Raw genomic sequence first — 21,801 nt, 5'->3', positions numbered from 1 at the left:
GCACCAAGAGAAAAACCACGAGAACACAGTCAAACTCAAGGCCTAAAAATGGCCTAGTGACATGGGAAAAATAAAAATGAAACCCATAAGTGAGGTGGGGGGGGGGGGGGGGAAGAGGATTGAAAACTATAAAGGAAGAGGGAACTCCAACATGGGCACACCAAAAATAGTAAAAAAAAAAAAAAAAAAAAAATTTAATTTTATTTTTAAAGACACACACACAAAGAAAACCCCACAAAACACTCAGGAAGCTCTTCAGGAGCCAACAGTACGAAGAGCAGGACAAAATGTCGATCACCCTTCATCGCAGTACAAAAACAACTGTAGTCACTGTGGAATGCGCAATGGAGCGTGCGTCAAGCTCCTAAGAAGCTCTTTTAAAGTTGTTCCAGACCAGGCAATGTGGGATCACGTTACCCAATTATGAGAATTATGGCCTGCTTGTCCTCTGAAAAATAAGAGTACTTCTAGCACTATAGGAGCAGGCTTCATTTTGGTTATGAAAACAAACCTGTGTGGAGATACTGCCATACAGAGAAGAACCCTGGTACTTTTGCTCACAGAAATCATTGCACAGAGCCTTGGAGTAATAGCCAGCTAAGAACCCACTTACAGGGTCCTGAAGAAGCCACTCAATGGCAAACACACAGTAAAGGGGCCCCTGAGAAGTCTGTTCAGTCACACAACAACCATAGGGGGCACCCAAGGATCCCACACAGCAACATGCAGGAGGGATGACCTGAAGTGATATAGAAACATAGAAAATGACACCCACAGAGGGCACCCAAGGAGCCCATACAGCAACACATACAGTCACATGAGGGAGGGAGGCCCTGAAGAGATATAGAAAGAGAAAATGACAGCAGATAAAGACCTTATTGCCTATCCATACCATCTACTAATCTTTTTCTCTCCCTTAGAGATCCTATATGCTTTTCCATGGTTTCTTGAATTCATTTTCCTCCACTGTTCTTGAATTTGTTTTCCTCCACTATGGAAAGGGTGGTGGATGTGTGGAATAACCTCCCAATGAAAATAAAGTACTCTTTCTTTAGATTAATCCAGAGTCTATTCCCTTTTATCTTATGTCCCTTCTTCTAGAGTTTTCCAGTTAAGAGAGGCCCGCCTAATATGAATTTAAAACACAGAGGTATTTAAATATATATATATTCTCTATCCTGCCTGGCCAGGATAGACTGGCCAGTGTCGGACCCAACCCCGAGGCGACGTGAGGATTCAACGTTGTCCTCATCAGCACTGAGGAGCCTCTCAACTTCATATGATTATACTGATCATTTTCATAGTCATAGCCATGCTCTGGACCAACACCATCCAGTTTATATCTCTTTGAAGGTACCGTCATTCCTCTCCCTATGCATCCAAACATCCTTCTAGCTTTTACCAACTTAAGATCAAATACAAATTACCCCAAGTCCCGCTCTTCTTTTATGTGCAGAAGTATTCACTACCTATACTGTACTGCTCCCTTGGGGTTTTTCAGCCCAAATGCATAACCCTGCATTTTTTACTATTAAATCTTACTGCCAAAATCTAGATCATTCCTCAAGCTTTGCTAGCTCCTTCATGTTATCCACACCATTGTGGGCATCTACCATACTGAAAATGTTATCATCCGTAAAGAATTGAACCTTACCAGACTGCTCTTCGGCAATATTGCTTACAAAAGTGTTAGAAAGAACTAGACCAAGAACTGATCCTCGAGGCATACCACTGATAATGAATGCCCTTTTCCTCAGAGTGAACTCAATTTACCAATACCCTTTGTCACGTTCCACACAACCAGTTTCTAACAGTCATTTTAGAGACCAATCCAAGGGCATTCAGTTTATTTTTTAGGTTACCTATGTAGAACCATGTCAAAGGCTTTGCTGAAATCAAAGTACACCACCAGTTTTTCCACCATTTTATGTTTTACTTATCCAAGGGATTGTTCACCCATTCCCTATGATCCTAGTTTACAGCCCTCTTCAGTAGTTAGCCAGTCTTAAGACATGTCATCTGTTGTTCAATAGGTGGAAAGCATCTCTGCCTAACAGTCCTTGAAAAATCAACCCATGACTCAGGAAGCCAAAATGCTGTCGATGACACCATCTGTGCAGCAATGCACATCTCTAGAATGCAAGCCTCTTCGCTTTGGCCTTTATCCTTGACAGGGAGGATCAATGAGAACACCACCTGTGCACTTATCCGCTTCACTCTCACTCCTGGAACATGAACTCACTCTCAATATGTTTGGTAGGATCATTCATGCCAACACAGATAAGTAGTACTGGATAAAAGCAGGGGTGGGCAGACCAATAGGCCACCCGAGGCACTCTTCAGGAGCGGCATCACAGTGTTTTACCTAGTCATCTAAACCCAGCAGCGATTCCCATATGCTATCCTGCCTCTGGCACCTGCCTCTTTCCTTTACTGCAGCTGCTTGAAGTAACTTCCTGTTTCGCTCAGGCAGCCACAGTAAAGGGAAGAGGCAGGTGCCGGCAGGGCAGTGTATGGGAAATCACTGTCACTGCCAGGTTTGGAACATCACCATGACAAGGAGTGGAGGAGTGGCCTAGTGGTTAGGGTGGTGGACTTTGGTCCTGGGGAACTGAGGAACTGAGTTTGATTCCCACTTCAGGCACAGGCAGCTCCTTGTGACTCTGGGCAACCCTCCATTGCCCCAGGTACAAATAAGTACCTGTATACAATATATAAGCCGCATTGAGCCTGCCATGAGTGGGAAAGCGCGGGGTACAAATGTTACAAAAAAAAAAAAAAAAAAAAACACGTCGGGGTGGGGTTTGCAGCATCTCAGCCCAGGGGGCGGGCCACATGTTAGCTCCGCCTCAGACGGCATCTTGCCTTGGGCCGGCCCTGAAAAGTTGGTAGGTTTGATGAGCTTTGGCAAACTCTTAACATCTTGAATCTTGGCATCATGCAGACAGAAGACCTCCTGATCATGCCTAGTCAGCACCTCTGTACACCTTAGAAGGGATCCAGCAACTTTGGGGTTTTTGAGTGCCAGTTTCTCCTCTTCCTGGGATGTTATAACCTCCACTTTCAGGCTGCATACTGGTCTTTTTGAGGGAAAAATTGAATTTGGTATATTGATTCTGCAGAATCTGGTGATCTGTATCTAGTTGTCCTGTTTCAACACAGCTTCTTCCTCTCTGCTGGAGATCCTTGGTACCTTAAGCAGCATTTCATCGATGTATTTCTATTTCTCACAGATACTTCTCAGCTTTGTCACTCCTGCTCTCATTTCCTCCACTGGTTTCATGGGAGGCTCAACCTGTCAAAATCTCACATATGGAACCATTCTCTCACCTTGGATCATGCTGTCTGGACAGAGGCAGAAGCTACAAAAGGAGCAACAGCTTTAGTGACACCATGTTTCCCAGCCATACTGCAGTTGTAGGAGAATTAGTACCTGTTGAAAGAGGAGAAAAAGACCCACCAAAGTCCCTACCTTTTCCTCAGCTGTCTTGTCAGTCAAAAAAAGCAGATAAACTCTTATGTGAGATCTAACGTCCTGTGTACAATCCTGCTCGCTCACCTGCTATTGGAGTATGCAGTTCATCTTATCCCGTCAAACTTCAAACTAGTGTGCTTAAGATATTACTTTACTGATTTTCTCTTCTAATTTATACCAAAATACTTATCTAATTCAGTTCCACACATACATGTAGGGGAACTTCAAGGAACCTATTAGTGATGCACACACACAGGGACTCCTAAAGAGGCCAGTCAGCAATGGTAAAATTGTGTCTTACTTGATCATTTTCTTTCCTTTAGTCGCAGCAGATGAATCCAGAAACTGGTGGGTTGTAGCCATCTACCAGCAAGTGGAGATAGGTAACATTGCCTTCAGTATTCTCTGACGGCCAGCTCCTCCCTCAGTTAGTATAGCCACATCGCAAAGCAGAGAGAAGGAGAACAAGAATCAAAAGGCAAAACCTTCCTCACAAATAGTGAACAGCACCTGAGCCCACAAAAAAAAAAACCCCAAACAGTAAACACAGATGAAAAATAACTCTGGTAAACAAGAACACTGAAAATGTTCCTCAGGGAGGTTATGTACTTTTCCTTTGTGTCTTATTTATTTTTTTTTTTTTGCACCTGAAAAAAAGAGCAAATTCTCAATGAAAAATCAATACAACAAAAATGAGGTATCCTGGCTTCATCTGCTGCAACTAAAGAATAGAAAATTATCAGTTAAGACACAATTTTACCTTCCTTGTCCTCTGCAGCAGATGAATCCAGAAACTGGTGGGATGTACCCATGTATTCCTTAAGTAGGGTGGGAAGCAGATGCTGCTCTGGCGAGAACCACTGCACCAAAACATGCTTTCGCCCAAGCTGCCACATCCACTTAATGGTTTGAGAAAGTATATTGAGACACTTAAGTACACACTCTGCAAATCTCCTCCAATGGATGGACTGCTGTCTCTGCCCATGACGTTGACCGAGCCTGCGTAGAGTGAGGGTGCAAAGCCTCCAGCAGTACCTTACCATCCAAAACAAACGCCGAAGCAATAGCCTCTTCAAGCCATCAGGCAATCTTTGCCTTGGAAGCTGTGCTTCCTCTACAAGGCTCAGAAAGGAGAACAAAAAAAAACAAAACAACAAAAAAAAAATCTGACCATCAAAAATAATTCAACATCTGCAAGTAACGCACGAGGACCTGCTTCACGTCTAAGAGACTGAGTTTAGCAAAATCCTCCAGAAAAACCAGTTTCAAAAAAGGGAGAAAAGTGGCTGATTAAGATGAAAAGCCGATAGGACTTTAGGCAGAAAAGGACGAACTATTTGCAGTGTCACGCCCACTGATGAAAAGTGCAGAAAGGGGTCTCGACCAGGCTTGAATTTCTGAGACCCTCCGGGCCAAAGCCATTGCCACCAAGAAAAACGTCTTCCGGGTGCGGTCCATATCCGATGCCTAGTGCAAGGGTTCAAAAAGTGCCTTCTGCATAGCTCGAACTAGACTGAGCTGCCAAGGTGGACGTGGCCACTGAAGTGGAGGATGCAAATGAAGAGCCCCTTTCAAAAAAAACAAACCACATCCGCATGTACCACCAGGGAAGGCCTGTAGTGAACTATAGGCCAATCCTTTGTGTAAACAGTCTTGCAGAAAAACCAACCACAGATGCCAAAAAAGGCGACCATGCTCAACTCGTACACCACAAATGAAAAGTGCGCCAGACCAGAACATACGCCGTAGAGGTAGAACGCTTTCTGGTCTGAAGAAAAGTAGCAATAACGGAGTCCGAATAACCCTTCTTTCCTAATCTTGTCCTCTCAATGGCGAGGCCGTAAGACCAAAGCAGGAGGGATCTTCCATTCGAACCAGTCCCTGATGCAAGAGATCTGGGGTAACTGGGAGCTGCATACCAAGGGCATCATGGCCAATCCGGAGCCACCAGCACTACCAGCCCTCTTTGACAACCAATGCGATACAGAACACGGCATATACAGGGCCAAGGCGAAAAGAGATAAAGAAGCGCCGCTCGTGGCCACAGCTGTAACAGGGTGTCCAACCCTGCAGATCCGTGTTGTCTTCTGCTGAAGAACCTGTCCACCTTGGCATTCGCCCGTCGTCATCAGACCCATCTCTGGAGTGTCCCAGTGCTGGCAAATTAGGAGGAATGCCTCCGGGGACAATTCCTACTCTGGCTGATCCAGAAGACGACGGCTGAGGAAATCCTCCTGCACATTGTCCTCACCTGCAACGTGTGCCACCGACAGGCACTGTAGATGGTCCTCTGCCCACTAAAGTAGGCAACTCACTTCGGCGGCCAGAGACGAGCTCCGAGTGCTGCCCTGGTGATTGATGTAAGCTACCACTGTCATGTTGTTGGAAAAACTTGGACTGCTTTGTCCTGCAGCAAATTCCCTGAAGAGCAGCAAGGCATTCACCACCACCCTTAGTTCCAATTGTGATTGACCAACTGGGACCATTGTCCCAGAGCATGCTTTAGGAGGCAATGAGCCCCCCCCCCCCCCATCCAGACAGGCTAACATCTGTAACTACCACGATCCACTGCGGGAGACCAATAGCATTCCCGTTGTAAACTGATGTCATGGAGCCACAAGGCCAAGCTGTGCCTCCCCTGCAGCAACCACAGCAGCTGAAGATACTCCTGTGACACAGGGAACCATCTTGTCAGGAGCGAGCACTGCAGAGGGCGCATGTGTGCCCTCACCCAAGGAACCAAGCCACAGACCCAAGAGTGCAGTTTGGCTCTCCTGCCCTCTGGTAAGAGCACTCGGCCCTGCACAGTGTTGAAACGCACTTCTAGATACTCCAGAGACTGTAAGGGCACCAGGTGACTCTTGGCAAAATTGATCACCCAGCCCAGTGACTGCAACCATGTGATGACCTGGGCTGTGGCTAGGCAACTATCCTCTCAGATGCCTGGACCAACTAGTCATCGAGATAGGGATGCACCTGTATCTCTTCCTTCTGCAGAAACACTGCCACTACCACCATGTCCTTGGAAAAGGTCTGAGGTGTCGTTGCCAGGACAAAGGGCAGAGCTTGAAACTGACAATGATGCCCCAGAACTGCAAACCGCAGGTACCTCTGGTGCAGCTGCCAAATCGGAATATGCAAGTACGCCTCTGACATCCAGTGCTATGAGAAACTCCTGTATCTGAACCGCAGCGATCAGACTTCCGTACAGAAATGCTGCACTTTTAGGAACCAACTTTAGGAGTCCCCTTTCTGGGCACCACTCCATACAAAATTTCCCAGCTGGGCACAGGAATGACCACCCCGATATCTAGAAGAGAGCACAGGGTCGCCTCTATCACCACTTGTCTGGACACGGTAGCGCAGCAAGACTTCAAGAAAAAAAAGTCTGTGAGAGGTAAGGAGTGCTCTAGCCTGTAACTGTCTCTGGTGACATCAGAATCCACTGGTCCAAAGTTATTTTGGGCTACTTGTCGTGGAAAGAGGGTCAATCAACCTCCTATCAGACACCATGAAGTGGACTGGCACCCCATCATTGCAAGGTACAGCCAGAAGCTCCCTGATGACCTGTGGCACCGGAGTTCTTTTTATCTGCCCAAAAGGAACAGTGCTGCTGGAATCTGGGGCGCTGAAAATTTGTCAGGTCGTGCTTCCTGAAATCAAGGTCACAAGGGGCCTGCTCTTGCAGTCAACTTGGATCTATCTTTTGGAAGTCTGAGATTTGGATTCCCCAAATCCTTCCCCAAACAGCAACTTACCCCAAAAGGGGTGTCTCGTGAAACGCTGCTTGGATGCTATGTCCACTGCCCAATGGCGGAGCCACAACAACCGCCTAGCAGTTACAGCTAAGCATAACAGGGTTTAAAAAAAGGTTTGGATAGTTTCCTAAAAGAAAAGTCCATAAGCCATTAAAATGGACTTGGGAAAATCCACTGCTTACTTCTGGAATAAGTAGCATAAAATGTATTGTACTATTTTAGGATCTTGCCATGTACTTGTGACCTGGATTGGCCACTGTTGGAAACAGGATACTGGGCTTGATGGACCTTCGGTCTGTCCCAGTATGGCAACACTTATGTACATCTGCTTGGCTGAAGTCCACACCGGATCATACAGGGCATCTGCCAGATAACCCATCCCCATTTCCATACGAGTCAAAAGAGCAGGGACAGAGGAAGCCTTGTTCGGCTCCTGAACCAAAGCTTGCTGTACCCAGCTAAGGCACGCTCTGGCAGTGTACGAACTACAGACACTTGTAGAGCCAGGCCCGACATTTTGATGGCATGCTTCAAAGAAGCTTCTAACCTGCATGTCCTTTAAGGCCACATCAACCTCTACCAGGAGAGAGTGGTCTTCTTGGTGACTGCTGTCACCAATGCATCCACTTTAGGGAGAGAAAACTTCTCCAAGTGATCAGAGCCCACTGGGTAAAGTTTTTGTCAGTTTTGGCCACCTTGAGGCTGCCATCTGGATCCATCCACTGTACCAAATGAGTTACTGGACCAAGAAGACTTTGGCCGATCTCCAGGTGCTGGACATCTTCAAATTCACCGAGGTAGACACCAATGCCTCAGGATCCTCAATGTTCAATGCCTCGTTGCAGAGGAAGATAAAACACTCACCGCGTGTCTGAGCAGCCGTGAAGTCTCCCTAGGAAGCCTGCCACCCCATGGACGCCCCAGGCTTCCTGTAATGCTGTTTCCCAGATGCTGTATTCATTACATGTTTTTTTTGTTTGTTTTTAAGTGGCAGACAGTTGCATAGAGAGAATTTTTTTTTTGCGATGAAGGTACAGCTAGCCTGAACAGCCCAAACAACAGTGAGAAGGGAAAGTTGGAGTGGGGCAGGGATCCGGCCACCAAGTACGCCTCCAAAGGTGACACCACCGGTCAAACACCTCCACACTCAACTAGCTACCACAAAATAGCCCAGGAGCTTTCCCAAGCAGAGAATTCAGGAGCTGGAAAGAATCTGTCCCATCACCTGCTGGAGATATAAATATACTGACTGAGGGAGGAGCTGGCCATCAGGTAGCACTGCCTTCAGTTCAGTGTTCTCTATCTCCACCTGCTGGTAGACAGATACAACCCACCAGTTTCTGGATTCATCTACGGCAGAGAATAAGGACACACACATATGCAGGTGGATCCAAGGAGCCCACTTAACAGAAATACACAGGTGAGGGAGGGAAGCCCCAAGAAGTCCATTCAGTCACACACACAGAACTTGAGGACCCTGTTCAATTATATATATCTATACAAACACACACAGAAAATGAGAACTTCACCTAGCAACAGAATTTAAAAGTTTTACGATCATTTGGAGAAAAATGCTTCCCATCTCACAAATTGTATCTGTGCTTACCATTCCTTACTTATCTATATTTTCACTGTCACAATAGCTTCTATGCTGTTGATACTACTTACTCCCCTCCCCTATTCCCAGGAAAGTAACAGGTTAAGTGACTCAAACACTGAGGGGGTGGGGGGAGAGGGAGGGTAACATACTTACTTTATCCACCTCGTCACTCCAGAGCTGCAGGAGAGTCACAGAGTAACAGGAAAGGGCATGAGTGCTGGAGACTTCAAAAGACAGCAAAATACAACAACAGGACAGATGTCATACAGTAAAAACCAAGGGGGGGGGGGGATGGAATGCCAGGAGCCCCACACCTACAGTAACCAGCAGTTTCCCTCTCCCAGGCAGCCCTCAGCTCTCCCTTTTCTCAGCTCTCTGGGCACTTTGTCTTGGGAAGTGTGGCCCACCCTGGTACCCTTACCATGGCTAATGGAAGAAATTCACAGAACAATCTCACCGATATCATGAGTAAAGCAAGTGAATCAAAAGCCAGGTCAGAACATGTATAGCAGGGGGATCTCAGGATCTTGGTTTTCAGTCATGTGGTTGGATAACATAGCCCGCTATACTATGTGCCATATCTTTAAACTCAATATAGAGCTATGCACATGAAATACATACAGAGGCGGTACATGCAAATCTTTCATGCACATTGATTGTTGGCATCCTGAAAAAACAAGTTACTTGCTCTGTCCCAATAACTGGGTAGAGAATCAGTGCTATGTGGTAAACATGCCTGGGAAGGACAGGTTGGGTGGGGTCAATGATAGCTGGAATCCACTGTTGTAGTTTTGTGGTGTGAAGTAAAAAAGCTGCTTGTATGTTTCAACATAAAATAGACTTAATAATAGTTTGTCATATCCGTCTTAGTCCTAGGTTTCCAGAAAATCGACATGAACTTCTCTCTCAGCTGTTCCACTGATGCACGTTTGGTCCACCAGTGGTCAGACGCAAGTTCGTTGCCGACTTTTCAACATCTGAATGAAAGTAACATGTAGCATAGACACCAAGTCATGGACAAGGATTCACAACTGCAAAAACATGTGGAAACAGTTTTGGAAGGATTCTCCTTTCCCCTGTATCAAATCAGCTGCTCCCAATCACATACATCTGGCAACCATTTCTTCCCTTCATCAGTCTCACACATGTTCTGGCCTTATCTTTCTCAGGAGTTATTCAGACAGCCTATTTAACAAGCCACTGAATATGTTTTGATCTTCAAACCTAATGTAACCAAAGAAGGAAACCAGAGTGACATCTGTCTTGCCTCTACATCAGGCTGAGGTCTAGGGATGTGTGGATCACTGGGCAACCAGTGATTTCAAAGCCAGATGTTCATTATTCACATTCTTTGTAAGTTCAAAATTATGAAACTGCATAAACAAAAATGTTCTGAATACAATTAAAGGAATTAAACACCTGCCAACCACTGAATTATATTGCTGGTCAGCGTTTCCTAAGTCCATTTTTACCCCAATATCCAATCTCCCAGTGTCTACACATGTCCAACTTCCTATGGTCCTGGACTGGTGACAGATATTCTGTGTTTGAAGGACATGTGCAGCCTCTGCATAGATCATGCTGCATTTGATAATTATGCTATTAAAAAGGGCCTCCCAGGACTGTTTGGGAAAGAAAGAAATCAAAGTCCTTCTCCTATACAAAGCAGTACTATTTGGGGGTGGATGGGACATGAAAACTCATTAAAAAAAAAAAAAAAAAAAAAAGAGTTTTTAATAATGATGTATATTAGGTAGGATTATAGTTAACCCACTGTTATTGTGTTTAGAACTCAAGACCCCTGATGACGCTTTTATAGCGAAACATGAGCATGTCGGGTCCTGGTCGTATGGTGGAATACTATAAGGATATGAGAGAGTGAAACTTTAAAAAGAAGTGTAACAACGATTTCAAAAAATATATATCTGGAACAATAGACATTGCTAACAGTGAAGACGGGCACCATCATTGATTGCTTATGACTTATAACTGACACCATAATGGTCTGTTGGAGGAAAGGATATTATTACTTCACAAGTTGGTGACATTCATTGAATGTGATTTAAAGAAAGGTTGCTCTTGTGGGAGATTTCAGAGCACTGGACTTACAAGTGACTAAAGAGCTATGATCACATATTGATGAAAAATATCGCCAGATATATGTTAATTGTGTATTGAAACAGTATCTTGGAGAACTGTGTGAGATTTTAAATGTGTTGGTGAATGTGAATATGTATGGATTGGTTTGATGTAACTATGGGTTAAGGGAATGGATTTAATTTTAGGAAGATTGTATTGATTTATTAATTAAGAATATTTTTTTTAAATGCTAAACGGTTACTAGTGAGCAATTTGAATTAAAAAAAATGTAGAGTTATTGCCGAAGGAAGGGGAATTCATGTGAAGAAAAAAAAAAAAAAAAGTTCTTACCGCTGAAGCGCTGGCTGAGAGAACATAATTACGAGGTCTAGTCTCCTGAAAATCAGGCAAAGCCTATAGGAAATAAAAATTCACATATATCATACAGAAAAATCAGACTGAACAGTGGACAAGACTGGGCCTGCAGATTGACACCCCCTAGTAATCCCTCCTGAAATATGGGGCAACTTGCTCCTGTTACAGTCCATCAGTTCCACAAAACAAGCCAAAAGTAACATCCCTAAAACTTTTCAGCAAGGACTTTCCACATTTCTAAGAGAAAAACTCAGATTAGATCAGAGCAAGATCTCAAAGCATCACAGCACTACAGTCATGAAATCTCACAAAAAAAAAAAAAAAAAAAAAAGGAAAAAATGTAGGAAACTAGCTGTGGCCTGCACAGATATGGTGAAAGGTCTGAAGGAAAGAACCAACCACATCACAACTCCAGGACAGAAGTACTCACTTCTCCACACTTTGCAGATTACAAAAAAACAAACAAAAAGAGAACCAGTTATTACACATTTTGGAGGTCATATCCTTGCAGAAATGGCTGGCATTTCAGCTTCCTTCTTTCAGTACTACTTGGATATTAAACAGAAATTTCCCACTCACTTCCCTGCATATTTGTCACACCACAGAATTAGCTTATTGGAGTTTGGACCATGATGTAGAAGTTTTATTGCTCTTGGATACTTTTTTGTTAATCCTCTGGCACATAGCAGAGTCAATGGCAGCCTAGACTCAGCAAAAGCACTGTGTCCAAAACCACTCCAGCATCCACATCAACTCACAAAACAGGTGAGCGAGAGTGTTGGGAGAGGGAGGAGGGAGCAAGAAAGTAGGAAAAGGCAATTGCTAAAAATGCTATGAAGGTCATAGAGGGAAGGATCAGTGAAAGTGGATAAAAGGACCCCATGTGATTTCTAAAAATCAGCCAATGGGGGAAGCTCTGCTTGTAAGTGTAAGGTCACAGATGTTGTTAGGAGCACCAAGGACAAAGGAGACAAATTCTAAGTTCGCTGACTACTTCCCTGAAGAGTAAAGAGTTCCTTTCATTGTCATGTGAAGAGTAATCCTGCTCTACACCCCACCTGTTATAAAAAAAAACAAAAACATGCCATGCCACACTTGTGTGGATTTACACCTCCAACCATCCATGACATGCTATGCATTGCATCAGCTTTACTTGGCTCCAAGAAAGTGAAGGATTACAGGAGATTACCTCTGCTTTTACCTCAGCTGCTTTGGCTTTCTTCAGTTTGGCTTTGCAAGAATCAAGGTCGAGGCGGCGATTCTGCAGGAGCCTTCTTTCCTTCTGCAAAAGTAAAAGATAGGAAGTAAAGAAGATGTAGGGGCATACAAGGAAAGGTTGTCCTGAATAAACAGAATTCACAGTATATGCTGAATGTGATTTTATCAACAATCTTTCTATAAAAACAGGACTCTCAAAGTGAGTCAGCCTAAAGACCTCTCACAGGCATTTACAGAAGGGCTTTTAAGAATTAAAAGTCCATGGCTTTCATTTGGTTGCATTTTGCCAGTCTACAAGCTCTGAAGAACAGGTTTCAATAAAAATTGAGGCTTTGGCAAGCAAAGACAGAATGGAAAGGTCACATGAAGCTGGTACAACCAGAAGACAACTCATGTCCTAAACTGGTCTAGGTAGAAAGTCAAAGAACTTAAACCCCCCCCCCCCCCCCCCCCCAGAACTTCACTTACAGAAATTGATTTCCAATCCCCTTCCAGGAAGCTACGCAGTGGGGTTAGGAAATTGATAGAGGATGCATGGATGAATTCTCTCTCAGCTCCTCCCAGGCGTTTTTCTGTTTCTCCAACCCTGAGAAGGGTCTGCCCTGGAAAAGAAAGGGGTAAGGAAGAAAAGTGTTATGGCCACACAGATACAGACATCTCCCTACCTTATTTGTACAAGAGTCCCAATCTCTACTAAGTTTTTATAAAATGTTCTCAATAAATGACAGGAATGGTACCAACATTAAAACTGCTAATTGACCTTTCAGTTTCATACAGTGTGCTTTCTCCCATCCAGAACAGATTTATTCAGTTCACTGGTTAAAAAACAATTCACAGAAAACTGCACACTTCTGCTCAGGGGCAGGCAAGAATACTCAAAGTCCTGTATAAGGGGCAACTGCTTTATGAATGGCGATATGTAGCTGTTTGGAACATTAAAGACCCAGTTACCACTGCTTCAGATGTAAAGGACTAGACTGTTTACATTGTAGAGGCTGCAGATTAGTAGTCAGCAGACATTAAAAAAAAAAAAAAAAAAAAGCTTACAATTACCCCCTTCCATCTAGGATGTCACTCTGAAGCTGAAAAGAAAGTTCAGTGTCTATTTGGACTCTGATCTAAGCTGTTGCTGTCAGAAGACCCATGGGCTCATGCTTCTCCCATTTAGAATTTCCTTCATTGGTTACGAGTAGTTTAGGGGGTTCAGTTTTTAATGTTGACATTTAAGACTTTTCAAATAGTTAGGTTCCTCCTTATATAATGGAAAAATTGGGACGTAGCAACCTGTTCATGAATTACATTCCCAGAGCAATAGGGCTATTTGCTCTTGATGCAGTAAAATCTTCTAGAGCTGTTTCCATGGAATAAATATTGTAGTTATCAGTACATTTGTCTATTGTGGGTTTTTTTTTAGCTTTTTTTGTGCATGATGTTGTATTTTTATATGTATTGTATTTAACATATTGTGAGCCACTCTGAGCTCACGTTGAGAGTGGAGGAGTGGCCTAGTGGTTAGGGTGGTGGACTTTGGTCCTGGGGAACTGAGGAACTGAGTTCAATTCCCAATTTAGGCACAGGCAGCTCCTTCTGACTCTGGGCAAGTCACTTAACCCTCCATTGCCCCATGTAAGCCGCATTGAGCCTGCCATAGGTGGGAAAGCGCGGGGTACAAATGTAACAAAAAATACAAATAAAATAAATCATATCTATTGGAGTTTAGATGCGCAATGAAAAAAAAGACAGTTGGAAATAAGTTAACTTTATTCCAATTTAAATAACATACCAAAACATATTACAATGCTATTCTATTTCTTTGTCATACAATATCACTTGATATATAAATGAAATCCCACACTTAGTCCCCCCTCCCCAACATCCCTCAAATCATGGGAAGTCATATCATTTTACAAACTGTCAAATCTAGGAGTTACTGAGTGAACTCCTGTGTTAGCTGTCAATGTCTTTTGAGATCTTCCCAAAGTATGAGTCCCATATCTATATAAATAATTCTTACCTCCAACATTCTGAAGCTCACTCTGTGGCAGGGAAACACTGAAGCCCTGCACTGTTGGTAGGCTAGGCTGTCAGCACCACTCACTCTCACTCATGCACCACTCACTCTCACTCATAGACCGGCCCTCAGCCACGCCCCTTCCGCACATAATTCGCAACCCCAACATTCTAATGAAGCCTCCACAAGTCCCAACGTTCTAACTGCATGGTGGTGAAATCACAATTTGCCCATGAGTGTTTGCCCCGCCCTCGCGTCAAACGTGATGACGTTGAGGGCGGAGAAAATACACTCAAATCGCATCGCCCTCCAAAAAGTGACGTAAACCACAACGTGAACGAAGGACGGCGGGAGACGGAGGGGGGCCCCTGCCACACACTCTGGAAGGGAGGGACACACAATTCCCGCACCTCAGACGCCGATCCCTGGAATGCTTTTGCCTCCTCCTCCTTTCCAGGTGCGCGAGACCGCACACCCTCCTACATACACCATGCCTACGATGAAACCCTTGCTAGCGCCCATTTCATTGGTCTCAGAAACGGGCCTTCTTTACTAGTTATATCATAATGCAAAATCCTACCATATTTTATAGCAGTCAACTTGGACATCAAACATGTGGTGGGGTGCATGGTTGTTTCGAAATCTCACCAACGTAATCCTTGAACCAGTAAAAAGATGAGCTGCCAGCTTATGGGTCTCTCAAAATTCCACCCGCTTTAAGATAAACTGACCTACTCTCTGGAGTGCAGGGATATGATGCCTGTAAGATGGTGTCCAATATTCCAAAAAAATGTCTGTCCAAAAAACCTGCAGTACTGGACAGTTCCACCATATGTGCAGGAAAGTGCCTTCCTTTCTGCAGTTCTGCCAACTGTCCACATTAGGTTTTACAGATCTTGACTACTTTACTAAATGAATTGGGACAGTACCACTGGTAAAAAGATATTGTAGCTATTTTCAGTCATGCTAGTAGTCACTGATAACTTGAACAAAGAGGTAAAACATCTTAAACCAATCTTTACACTCCCAGGTTTGTACTATTCTTTTTCCCCCATCTATTAATATAAATACATATCAGCGTACATTGGGCTAGTAGAGCTGTATATATTACTTACCACCCCCCCTTCCCATGCCCATACGTAATGATTTTTAAAGATTAGTCTCACCCAATTGCAGATCCCCTTGGGCCCTTTTCAGTATAAAATCTCCTAATATTGAAAAGCCTCACGCTGTGTCACCCCATATTCCTTCCTAAAATCATTCAAGGATAATAGTCCCTCCTCCTCCTCCCATACTTGCCCCCAAGGTGGGTAATGAAGCTGTCACCCATCTAGTAAATATGTATCTTGTCCTGGGGAGAAATCTTGGGCATATATAATAGGAGTAGATTGATTTTTCCATCTAGTACGCTGCACAAGAAACATGGCTAAGAACTCTCTTAAATGGGTAAGCAGGGTAAAGACAGCCTTAGGTTCTGCATAGGCAACCATGGTAGTGCCCACAGGGGTTATTTGCCCTGATGATGTTCTGTTCTATGGCTAATCATTGTTTCTGGGATCCCTGCAACCATTCAGCTATAATGCTACATGATAAAGGGCAAAGTGCAGGACCTCATGCCCACCTACTCCAAATATAAAGAAACTTTAATAGGTGGAAAAAGCCCTTTGGTAAAAATCAATAGGAATAGCCATGAACATAGTAACATAGTAGATGACGGCAGAAAAAGACCTGCATGGTCCATCCAGTCTGCCCAACAAGATGAACTCATGTGTATACCTTACCTTGATTTGTACCTGTCTTTTTCGGGGCACAGACCGTATAAGTCTGCCCAGCACGATCCCCTCCTCCCAACCACCATGAAGAGGACACTTTTGGTAGCACAATCATTTTTCCCAGTGCTCTAGTTCCAGAAGTAATTCCTTAAGCGTAGGTAGAAGTTAAGTTCATATAATTCTGAAGGTGAAACATACAACTGAATGTCCAAATAGTGTATTCAGTTTTGTGCCCAACGACAAGGGATATCTTGAATCCTGATACCTTGTCAGTCATGCAGCATGCTACTGCCACATGAGCAAAAATCTCTGGGTTTGTTAAAGTTAACAAGATATCATCTGCAAACAAGATTTTTACCTTGTGTTGCCATATCATATGCCCAGTGAAGATCTTATTAATTGAGCTAAGGGCTCGATGGACAGGGCACACAATAAGAGTGATAAGGCACATTCCATGACAGGTGCCCCAAAATAGTTCAAAAGCATCAGTGTAGTGAACATAGGGCCAACTGACTATAAAAATTCTATACATCGAGTGAAAGTATCAATGACAAGTTCATTGAGTCCCTAGCTTGTTCCACTAAGTGAAGCACTATGATTATCAAAATTTTTTCTTCCCATAATAAAGCCAGTTTGATTGAAACCAAGCTGCTAAAACCTTCGTAAAGCGAATGCTACATACCTGTAGAAGGTATTCTCCGAGGACAGCAGGCTGATTGTTCTCACTGATGGGTTGACGTCCTCGGCAGCCCCCTCCATCGGAAAGTTTACTAGCAAAGGCCTTTGCTAGTCCTCGCGCGCCCATGCGCACTGCGCATGCGCAGCCGTCTTCCCGCCCGAAACCAGCTCGAGCCGGCCAGTCCAGTATGTAGCAAGACAATACACTTCAAGGGAAGACAACTCCAAAGGGGAGGCGGGCGGGTTTGTGAGAACAATCAGCCTGCTGTCCTCGGAGAATACCTTCTACAGGTATGTAGCATTCGCTTTCTCCGAGGACAAGCAGGCTGCTTGTTCTCACTGATGGGGTATCCCTAGCCCCCAGGCTCACTCAAAACAACAACCATGGTCAATTGGGCCTCGCAAAGGCGAGGACATAACTGAGATTGACCTAAAAAATTTACCAACTAACTGAGAGTGTAGCCTGGAACAGAACAAACAGGGCCCTCGGGGGGTGGAGTTGGATCCTAAAGCCCAAACAGGTTCTGAAGAACTGACTGCCCGAACCGACTGTCGCGTCGGGTATCCTGCTGCAGGCAGTAATGAGATGTGAATGTGTGGACAGATGACCACGTCGCAGCTTTGCAAATTTCTTCAATGGAGGCTGACTTCAAGTGGGCTACCGACGCAGCCATGGCTCTAACATTATGAGCCGTGACATGACCCTCAAGAGCCAGCCCCGCCTGGGCGTAAGTGAAGGAAATGCAATCTGCTAGCCAATTGGATATGGTGCGTTTCCCTACAGCCACTCCCCTCCTATTGGGATCAAAAGAAACAAACAATTGGGCGGACTGTCTGTGGGGCTGTGTCCGCTCCAGATAGAAGGCCAATGCTCTCTTGCAGTCCAATGTGTGCAGCTGACGTTCAGCAGGGCAGGAATGAGGACGGGGAAAAAATGTTGGCAAGACAATTGACTGGTTCAGATGGAACTCCGACACGACCTTTGGCAGAAACTTAGGGTGAGTGCGGAGGACTACTCTGTTGTGATGAAATTTGGTGTAAGGAGCCTGGGCTACCAGGGCCTGAAGCTCACTGACTCTACGAGCCGAAGTAACTGCCACCAAGAAAATGACCTTCCAGGTCAAGTACTTCGGATGGCAGGAATTCAGTGGCTCAAAAGGAGGTTTCATCAGCTGGGTGAGAACGACATTGAGATCCCATGACACTGTAGGAGGCTTGACAGGGGGCTTTGACAAAAGCAAACCTCTCATGAAGCGAACAACTAAAGGCTGTCCTGAGATCGGCTTACCTTCCACTTGGTAATGGTATGCACTGATTGCACTAAGGTGAACCCTTACGGAGTTGGTCTTAAGACCAGACTCAGACAAGTGCAGAAGGTATTCAAGCAGGGTCTGTGTAGGACAAGAGCGAGGATCTAGGGCCTTGCTGTCACACCAGACGGCAAACCTCCTCCAATGAAAGAAGTAACTTCTCTTAGTGGAGTCTTTCCTGGAAGCAAGCAAGATGCGGGAGACACCCTCTGACAGACCCAAAGAGGCAAAGTCTACGCCCTCAACATCCAGGCCGTGAGAGCCAGAGACTGGAGGTTGGGATGCAGAAGAGCCCCTTCGTCCTGCGTGATGAGGGTCGGAAAACACTCCAATCTCCACGGTTCTTCGGAGGATAACTCCAGAAGAAGAGGGAACCAGATCTGACGCGGCCAAAAAGGAGCAATCAGAATCATGGTGCCTCGGTCTTGCTTGAGTTTCAACAAAGTCTTCCCCACCAGAGGGATGGGAGGATAAGCATACAGCAGGCCCTCCCCCCAATCCAGGAGAAAGGCATCCGATACCAGTCTGCCGTGGGCCTGAAGCCTGGAACAGAACTGAGGGACTTTGTGGTTCACTCGAGATGCGAAGAGATCTACCAAGGGGGTGCCCCACACCTGGAAGATCTGTCGTACCACATGGGAATTGAGCGACCACTCGTGAGGTTGCATAATCCTGCTCAACCTGTCGGCCAGACTGTTGTTTACGCCTGCCAGATATGTGGCTTGGAGCACCATGCCGTGTCGGCGAGCCCAGAGCCACATGCTGACGGCTTCCTGACACAGGGGGCGAGATCCGGTGCCCCCCTGCTTGTTGACATAGTACATGGCAACCTGGTTGTCTGTCTGAATTTGGATAAATTGGTGGGACAGCCGATCTCTGAAAGCCTTCAGAGCGTTCCAGATCGCTCGTAACTCCAGAAGATTGATCTGCAGATCGCGTTCCTGGAGGGACCAGCTTCCTTGGGTGTGAAGCCCATCGACATGAGCTCCCCATCCCAGGAGGGACGCATCCGTGGTCAGCACTTTTTGTGGCTGAGGAATTTGGAAGGGACGTCCCAGAGTCAAATTGGAGCAAATCGTCCACCAATATAGGGATTTGAGAAAACTCGTGGACAGGTGGATCACGTCCTCTAGACCCCCAGCGGCCTGATACCACTGGGAGGCTAGGGTCCATTGAGCAGATCTCATGTGAAGGCGGGCCATGGGAGTCACATGGACTGTGGAGGCCATGTGGCCCAGCAATCTCAACATCTGCCGAGCCGTGATCTGCTGGGACGCTCGCACCCACGAGACGAGGGACAACAAGTTGTTGGCTCTCGTCTCTGGGAGATAGGCGCGAGCCGTCCGAGAATCCAGCAGAGCTCCTATGAATTCGAGTCTCTGCATTGGAAGAAGATGGGACTTTGGATAATTTATCACAAACCCTAGTAGCTCCAGGAGGCGAATAGTCATCTGCATGGACTGCAGGGCTCCTGCCTCGGATGTGTTCTTCACCAGCCAATCGTCGAGATATGGGAACACGTGCACCCCCAGCCTGCGAAGTGCCGCTGCTACCACAGCTAGGCACTTTGTGAACACCCTGGGCGCAGAGGCGAGCCCAAAGGGTAGCACACAGTACTGGAAGTGGCGTGTGCCCAGCTGAAATCGTAGATACTGTCTGTGAGCTGGCAGTATCGGGATGTGAGTGTAGGCATCCTTCAAGTCCAGAGAGCATAGCCAATCGTTTTGCTGAATCATGGGGAGAAGGGTGCCCAGGGAAAGCATCCTGAACTTTTCTTTTACGAGATATTTGTTCAGGGCCCTTAGGTCTAGGATGGGACGCATCCCCCCTGTTTTCTTTTCCACAAGGAAGTACCTCGAATAGAATCCCAGCCCTTCTTGCCCGGATGGCACGGGCTCGACCGCATTGGCGCTGAGAAGGGCGGAGAGTTCCTCTGCAAGTACCTGCTTGTGCTGGAAGCTGTAAGACTGAGCTCCCGGCGGACAATTTGGAGGTTTCGATGCCAAATTGAGGGTGTATCCTTGCCGGACTATTTGCAGAACCCACTGATCGGAGGTTATGAGAGGCCACCTTTGGTGAAAAGCTTTCAACCTCCCCCCGACCGGCAGGTCGCCCGGCACTGACACTTGGATGTCGGCTATGCTCTGCTGGAGCCAGTCAAAAGCTCGCCCCTTGCTTTTGCTGGGGAGCCGCGGGGCCTTGCTGAGGCGCGCGCTGCTGACGAGAGCGAGCGCGCTGGGGCTTAGCCTGGGCCGCAGGCTGTCGGGAAGGAGGATTGTACCTACGCTTACCAGAAGCATAGGGAGCAGTCTTCCTTCCCCCGAAAAATCTTCTACCTGTAGAGGTAGAGGCTGAAGGCTGCCGGCGGGCGAATTTGTCGAATGCGGTGTCCCGCTGGTGGAGAGACTCTACCACCTGTTCGACTTTTTCACCAAAAATGTTGTCCGCACGGCAAGGCGAGTCCGCAATCCGCTGCTGGATTCTATTCTCCAGGTCGGCGGCACGCAGCCATGAGAGCCTGCGCATCACCACACCTTGAGCAGCGGCCCTGGACGCAACATCAAAAGTGTCATAGACTCCTCTGGCCAGGAATTTTCTGCACGCCTTCAGCTGCCTGACCACCTCCTGAAAAGGCTTGGCTTGCTCAGGGGGAAGAGCATCAACCAAGCCCGCCACTGCCGCACATTGTTCCGCATGTGTATGCTCGTGTAGAGCTGGTAAGACTGGATCTTGGACACAAGCATAGAGGAATGGTAGGCCTTCCTCCCAAAGGAGTCTAAGGTTCTAGCGTCCTTGCCCGGGGGCGCCGAAGCATGTTCCCTAGAACTCTTAGCCTTCTTTAGGGCCAGATCCACAACTCCAGAGTCGTGAGGCAACTGGGTGCGCATCAGCTCTGGGTCCCCATGGATCCGGTACTGGGACTCGATCTTCTTGGGGATGTGGGGATTAGTTAAAGGTTTTGTCCAGTTCGCAAGCAATGTCTTCTTTAGGACATGGTGCAAGGGAACAGTGGACGCTTCCTTAGGTGGAGAAGGATAGTCCAGGAGCTCAAACATTTCAGCCCTGGGCTCGTCCTCCACAACCACCGGGAAGGGGATGGCCGTAGACATCTCCCGGACAAAGGAAGCAAAAGACAGACTCTCGGGAGGAGAAAGCTGTCTCTCAGGAGAGGGAGTGGGATCAGAGGGAAGACCCTCAGACTCCTCGTCAGAGAAATATCTGGGATCTTCCTCTTCCTCCCACGAGGCCTCACCCTCGGTGTCAGACACAAGTTCACGAACCTGTGTCTGCAACCTCGCCCTGCTCGACTCGGTGGAACCCCGTCCACGGTGGGGGCGTCGAGAGGTAGACTCCCTCGCCCGCATCGGCGAAGCTCCCTCCGCCAACGTAGTCGGGGAGCCTTCCTGGGAGGTGGCCGCGGTCGGTACCGCACGCGGTACCGACGTCGGGGACCTCAACCTGGGCGATGGGCCAGCCGGCGCCACGCTCGACGGCACCGGAGGCGCAAGCACCGCCGGTACCGGA

At 46.4% G+C, this 21,801-nt stretch overlaps 1 protein-coding gene across 3 annotated transcripts in view; it reads right to left on the bottom strand.

The window, feature by feature from the left end:
• SH3GLB2 (SH3 domain containing GRB2 like, endophilin B2) overlaps positions 1 to 21,801 on the bottom strand; it is a 90,849-nt gene that overhangs the window by 35,571 nt on the left and 33,477 nt on the right. The window contains exons 4-7 of one of the 3 annotated variants that reach the window (XM_030207872.1): positions 12,974 to 13,107; positions 12,477 to 12,569; positions 11,264 to 11,326; positions 8,987 to 9,010 (exon numbers count right to left, since the gene is read on the bottom strand). In XM_030207872.1, the coding sequence (XP_030063732.1) occupies positions 8,987 to 9,010; positions 11,264 to 11,326; positions 12,477 to 12,569; positions 12,974 to 13,107 (314 nt within the window). The remainder of the gene's footprint in view (positions 1 to 8,986; positions 9,011 to 11,263; positions 11,327 to 12,476; positions 12,570 to 12,973; positions 13,108 to 21,801) is intronic. The other 2 variants (XM_030207873.1, XM_030207874.1) reach the window with 2 other exon arrangements.

This window comes from Microcaecilia unicolor, chromosome 6 (assembly GCF_901765095.1).
Source record: "Microcaecilia unicolor chromosome 6, aMicUni1.1, whole genome shotgun sequence".
In the NCBI taxonomy this organism is placed as follows: domain Eukaryota; kingdom Metazoa; phylum Chordata; class Amphibia; order Gymnophiona; family Siphonopidae; genus Microcaecilia; species Microcaecilia unicolor.
Note: the sequence above shows the minus strand (reverse complement) of the source record. Positions and strands in the feature narration are given on the sequence as shown.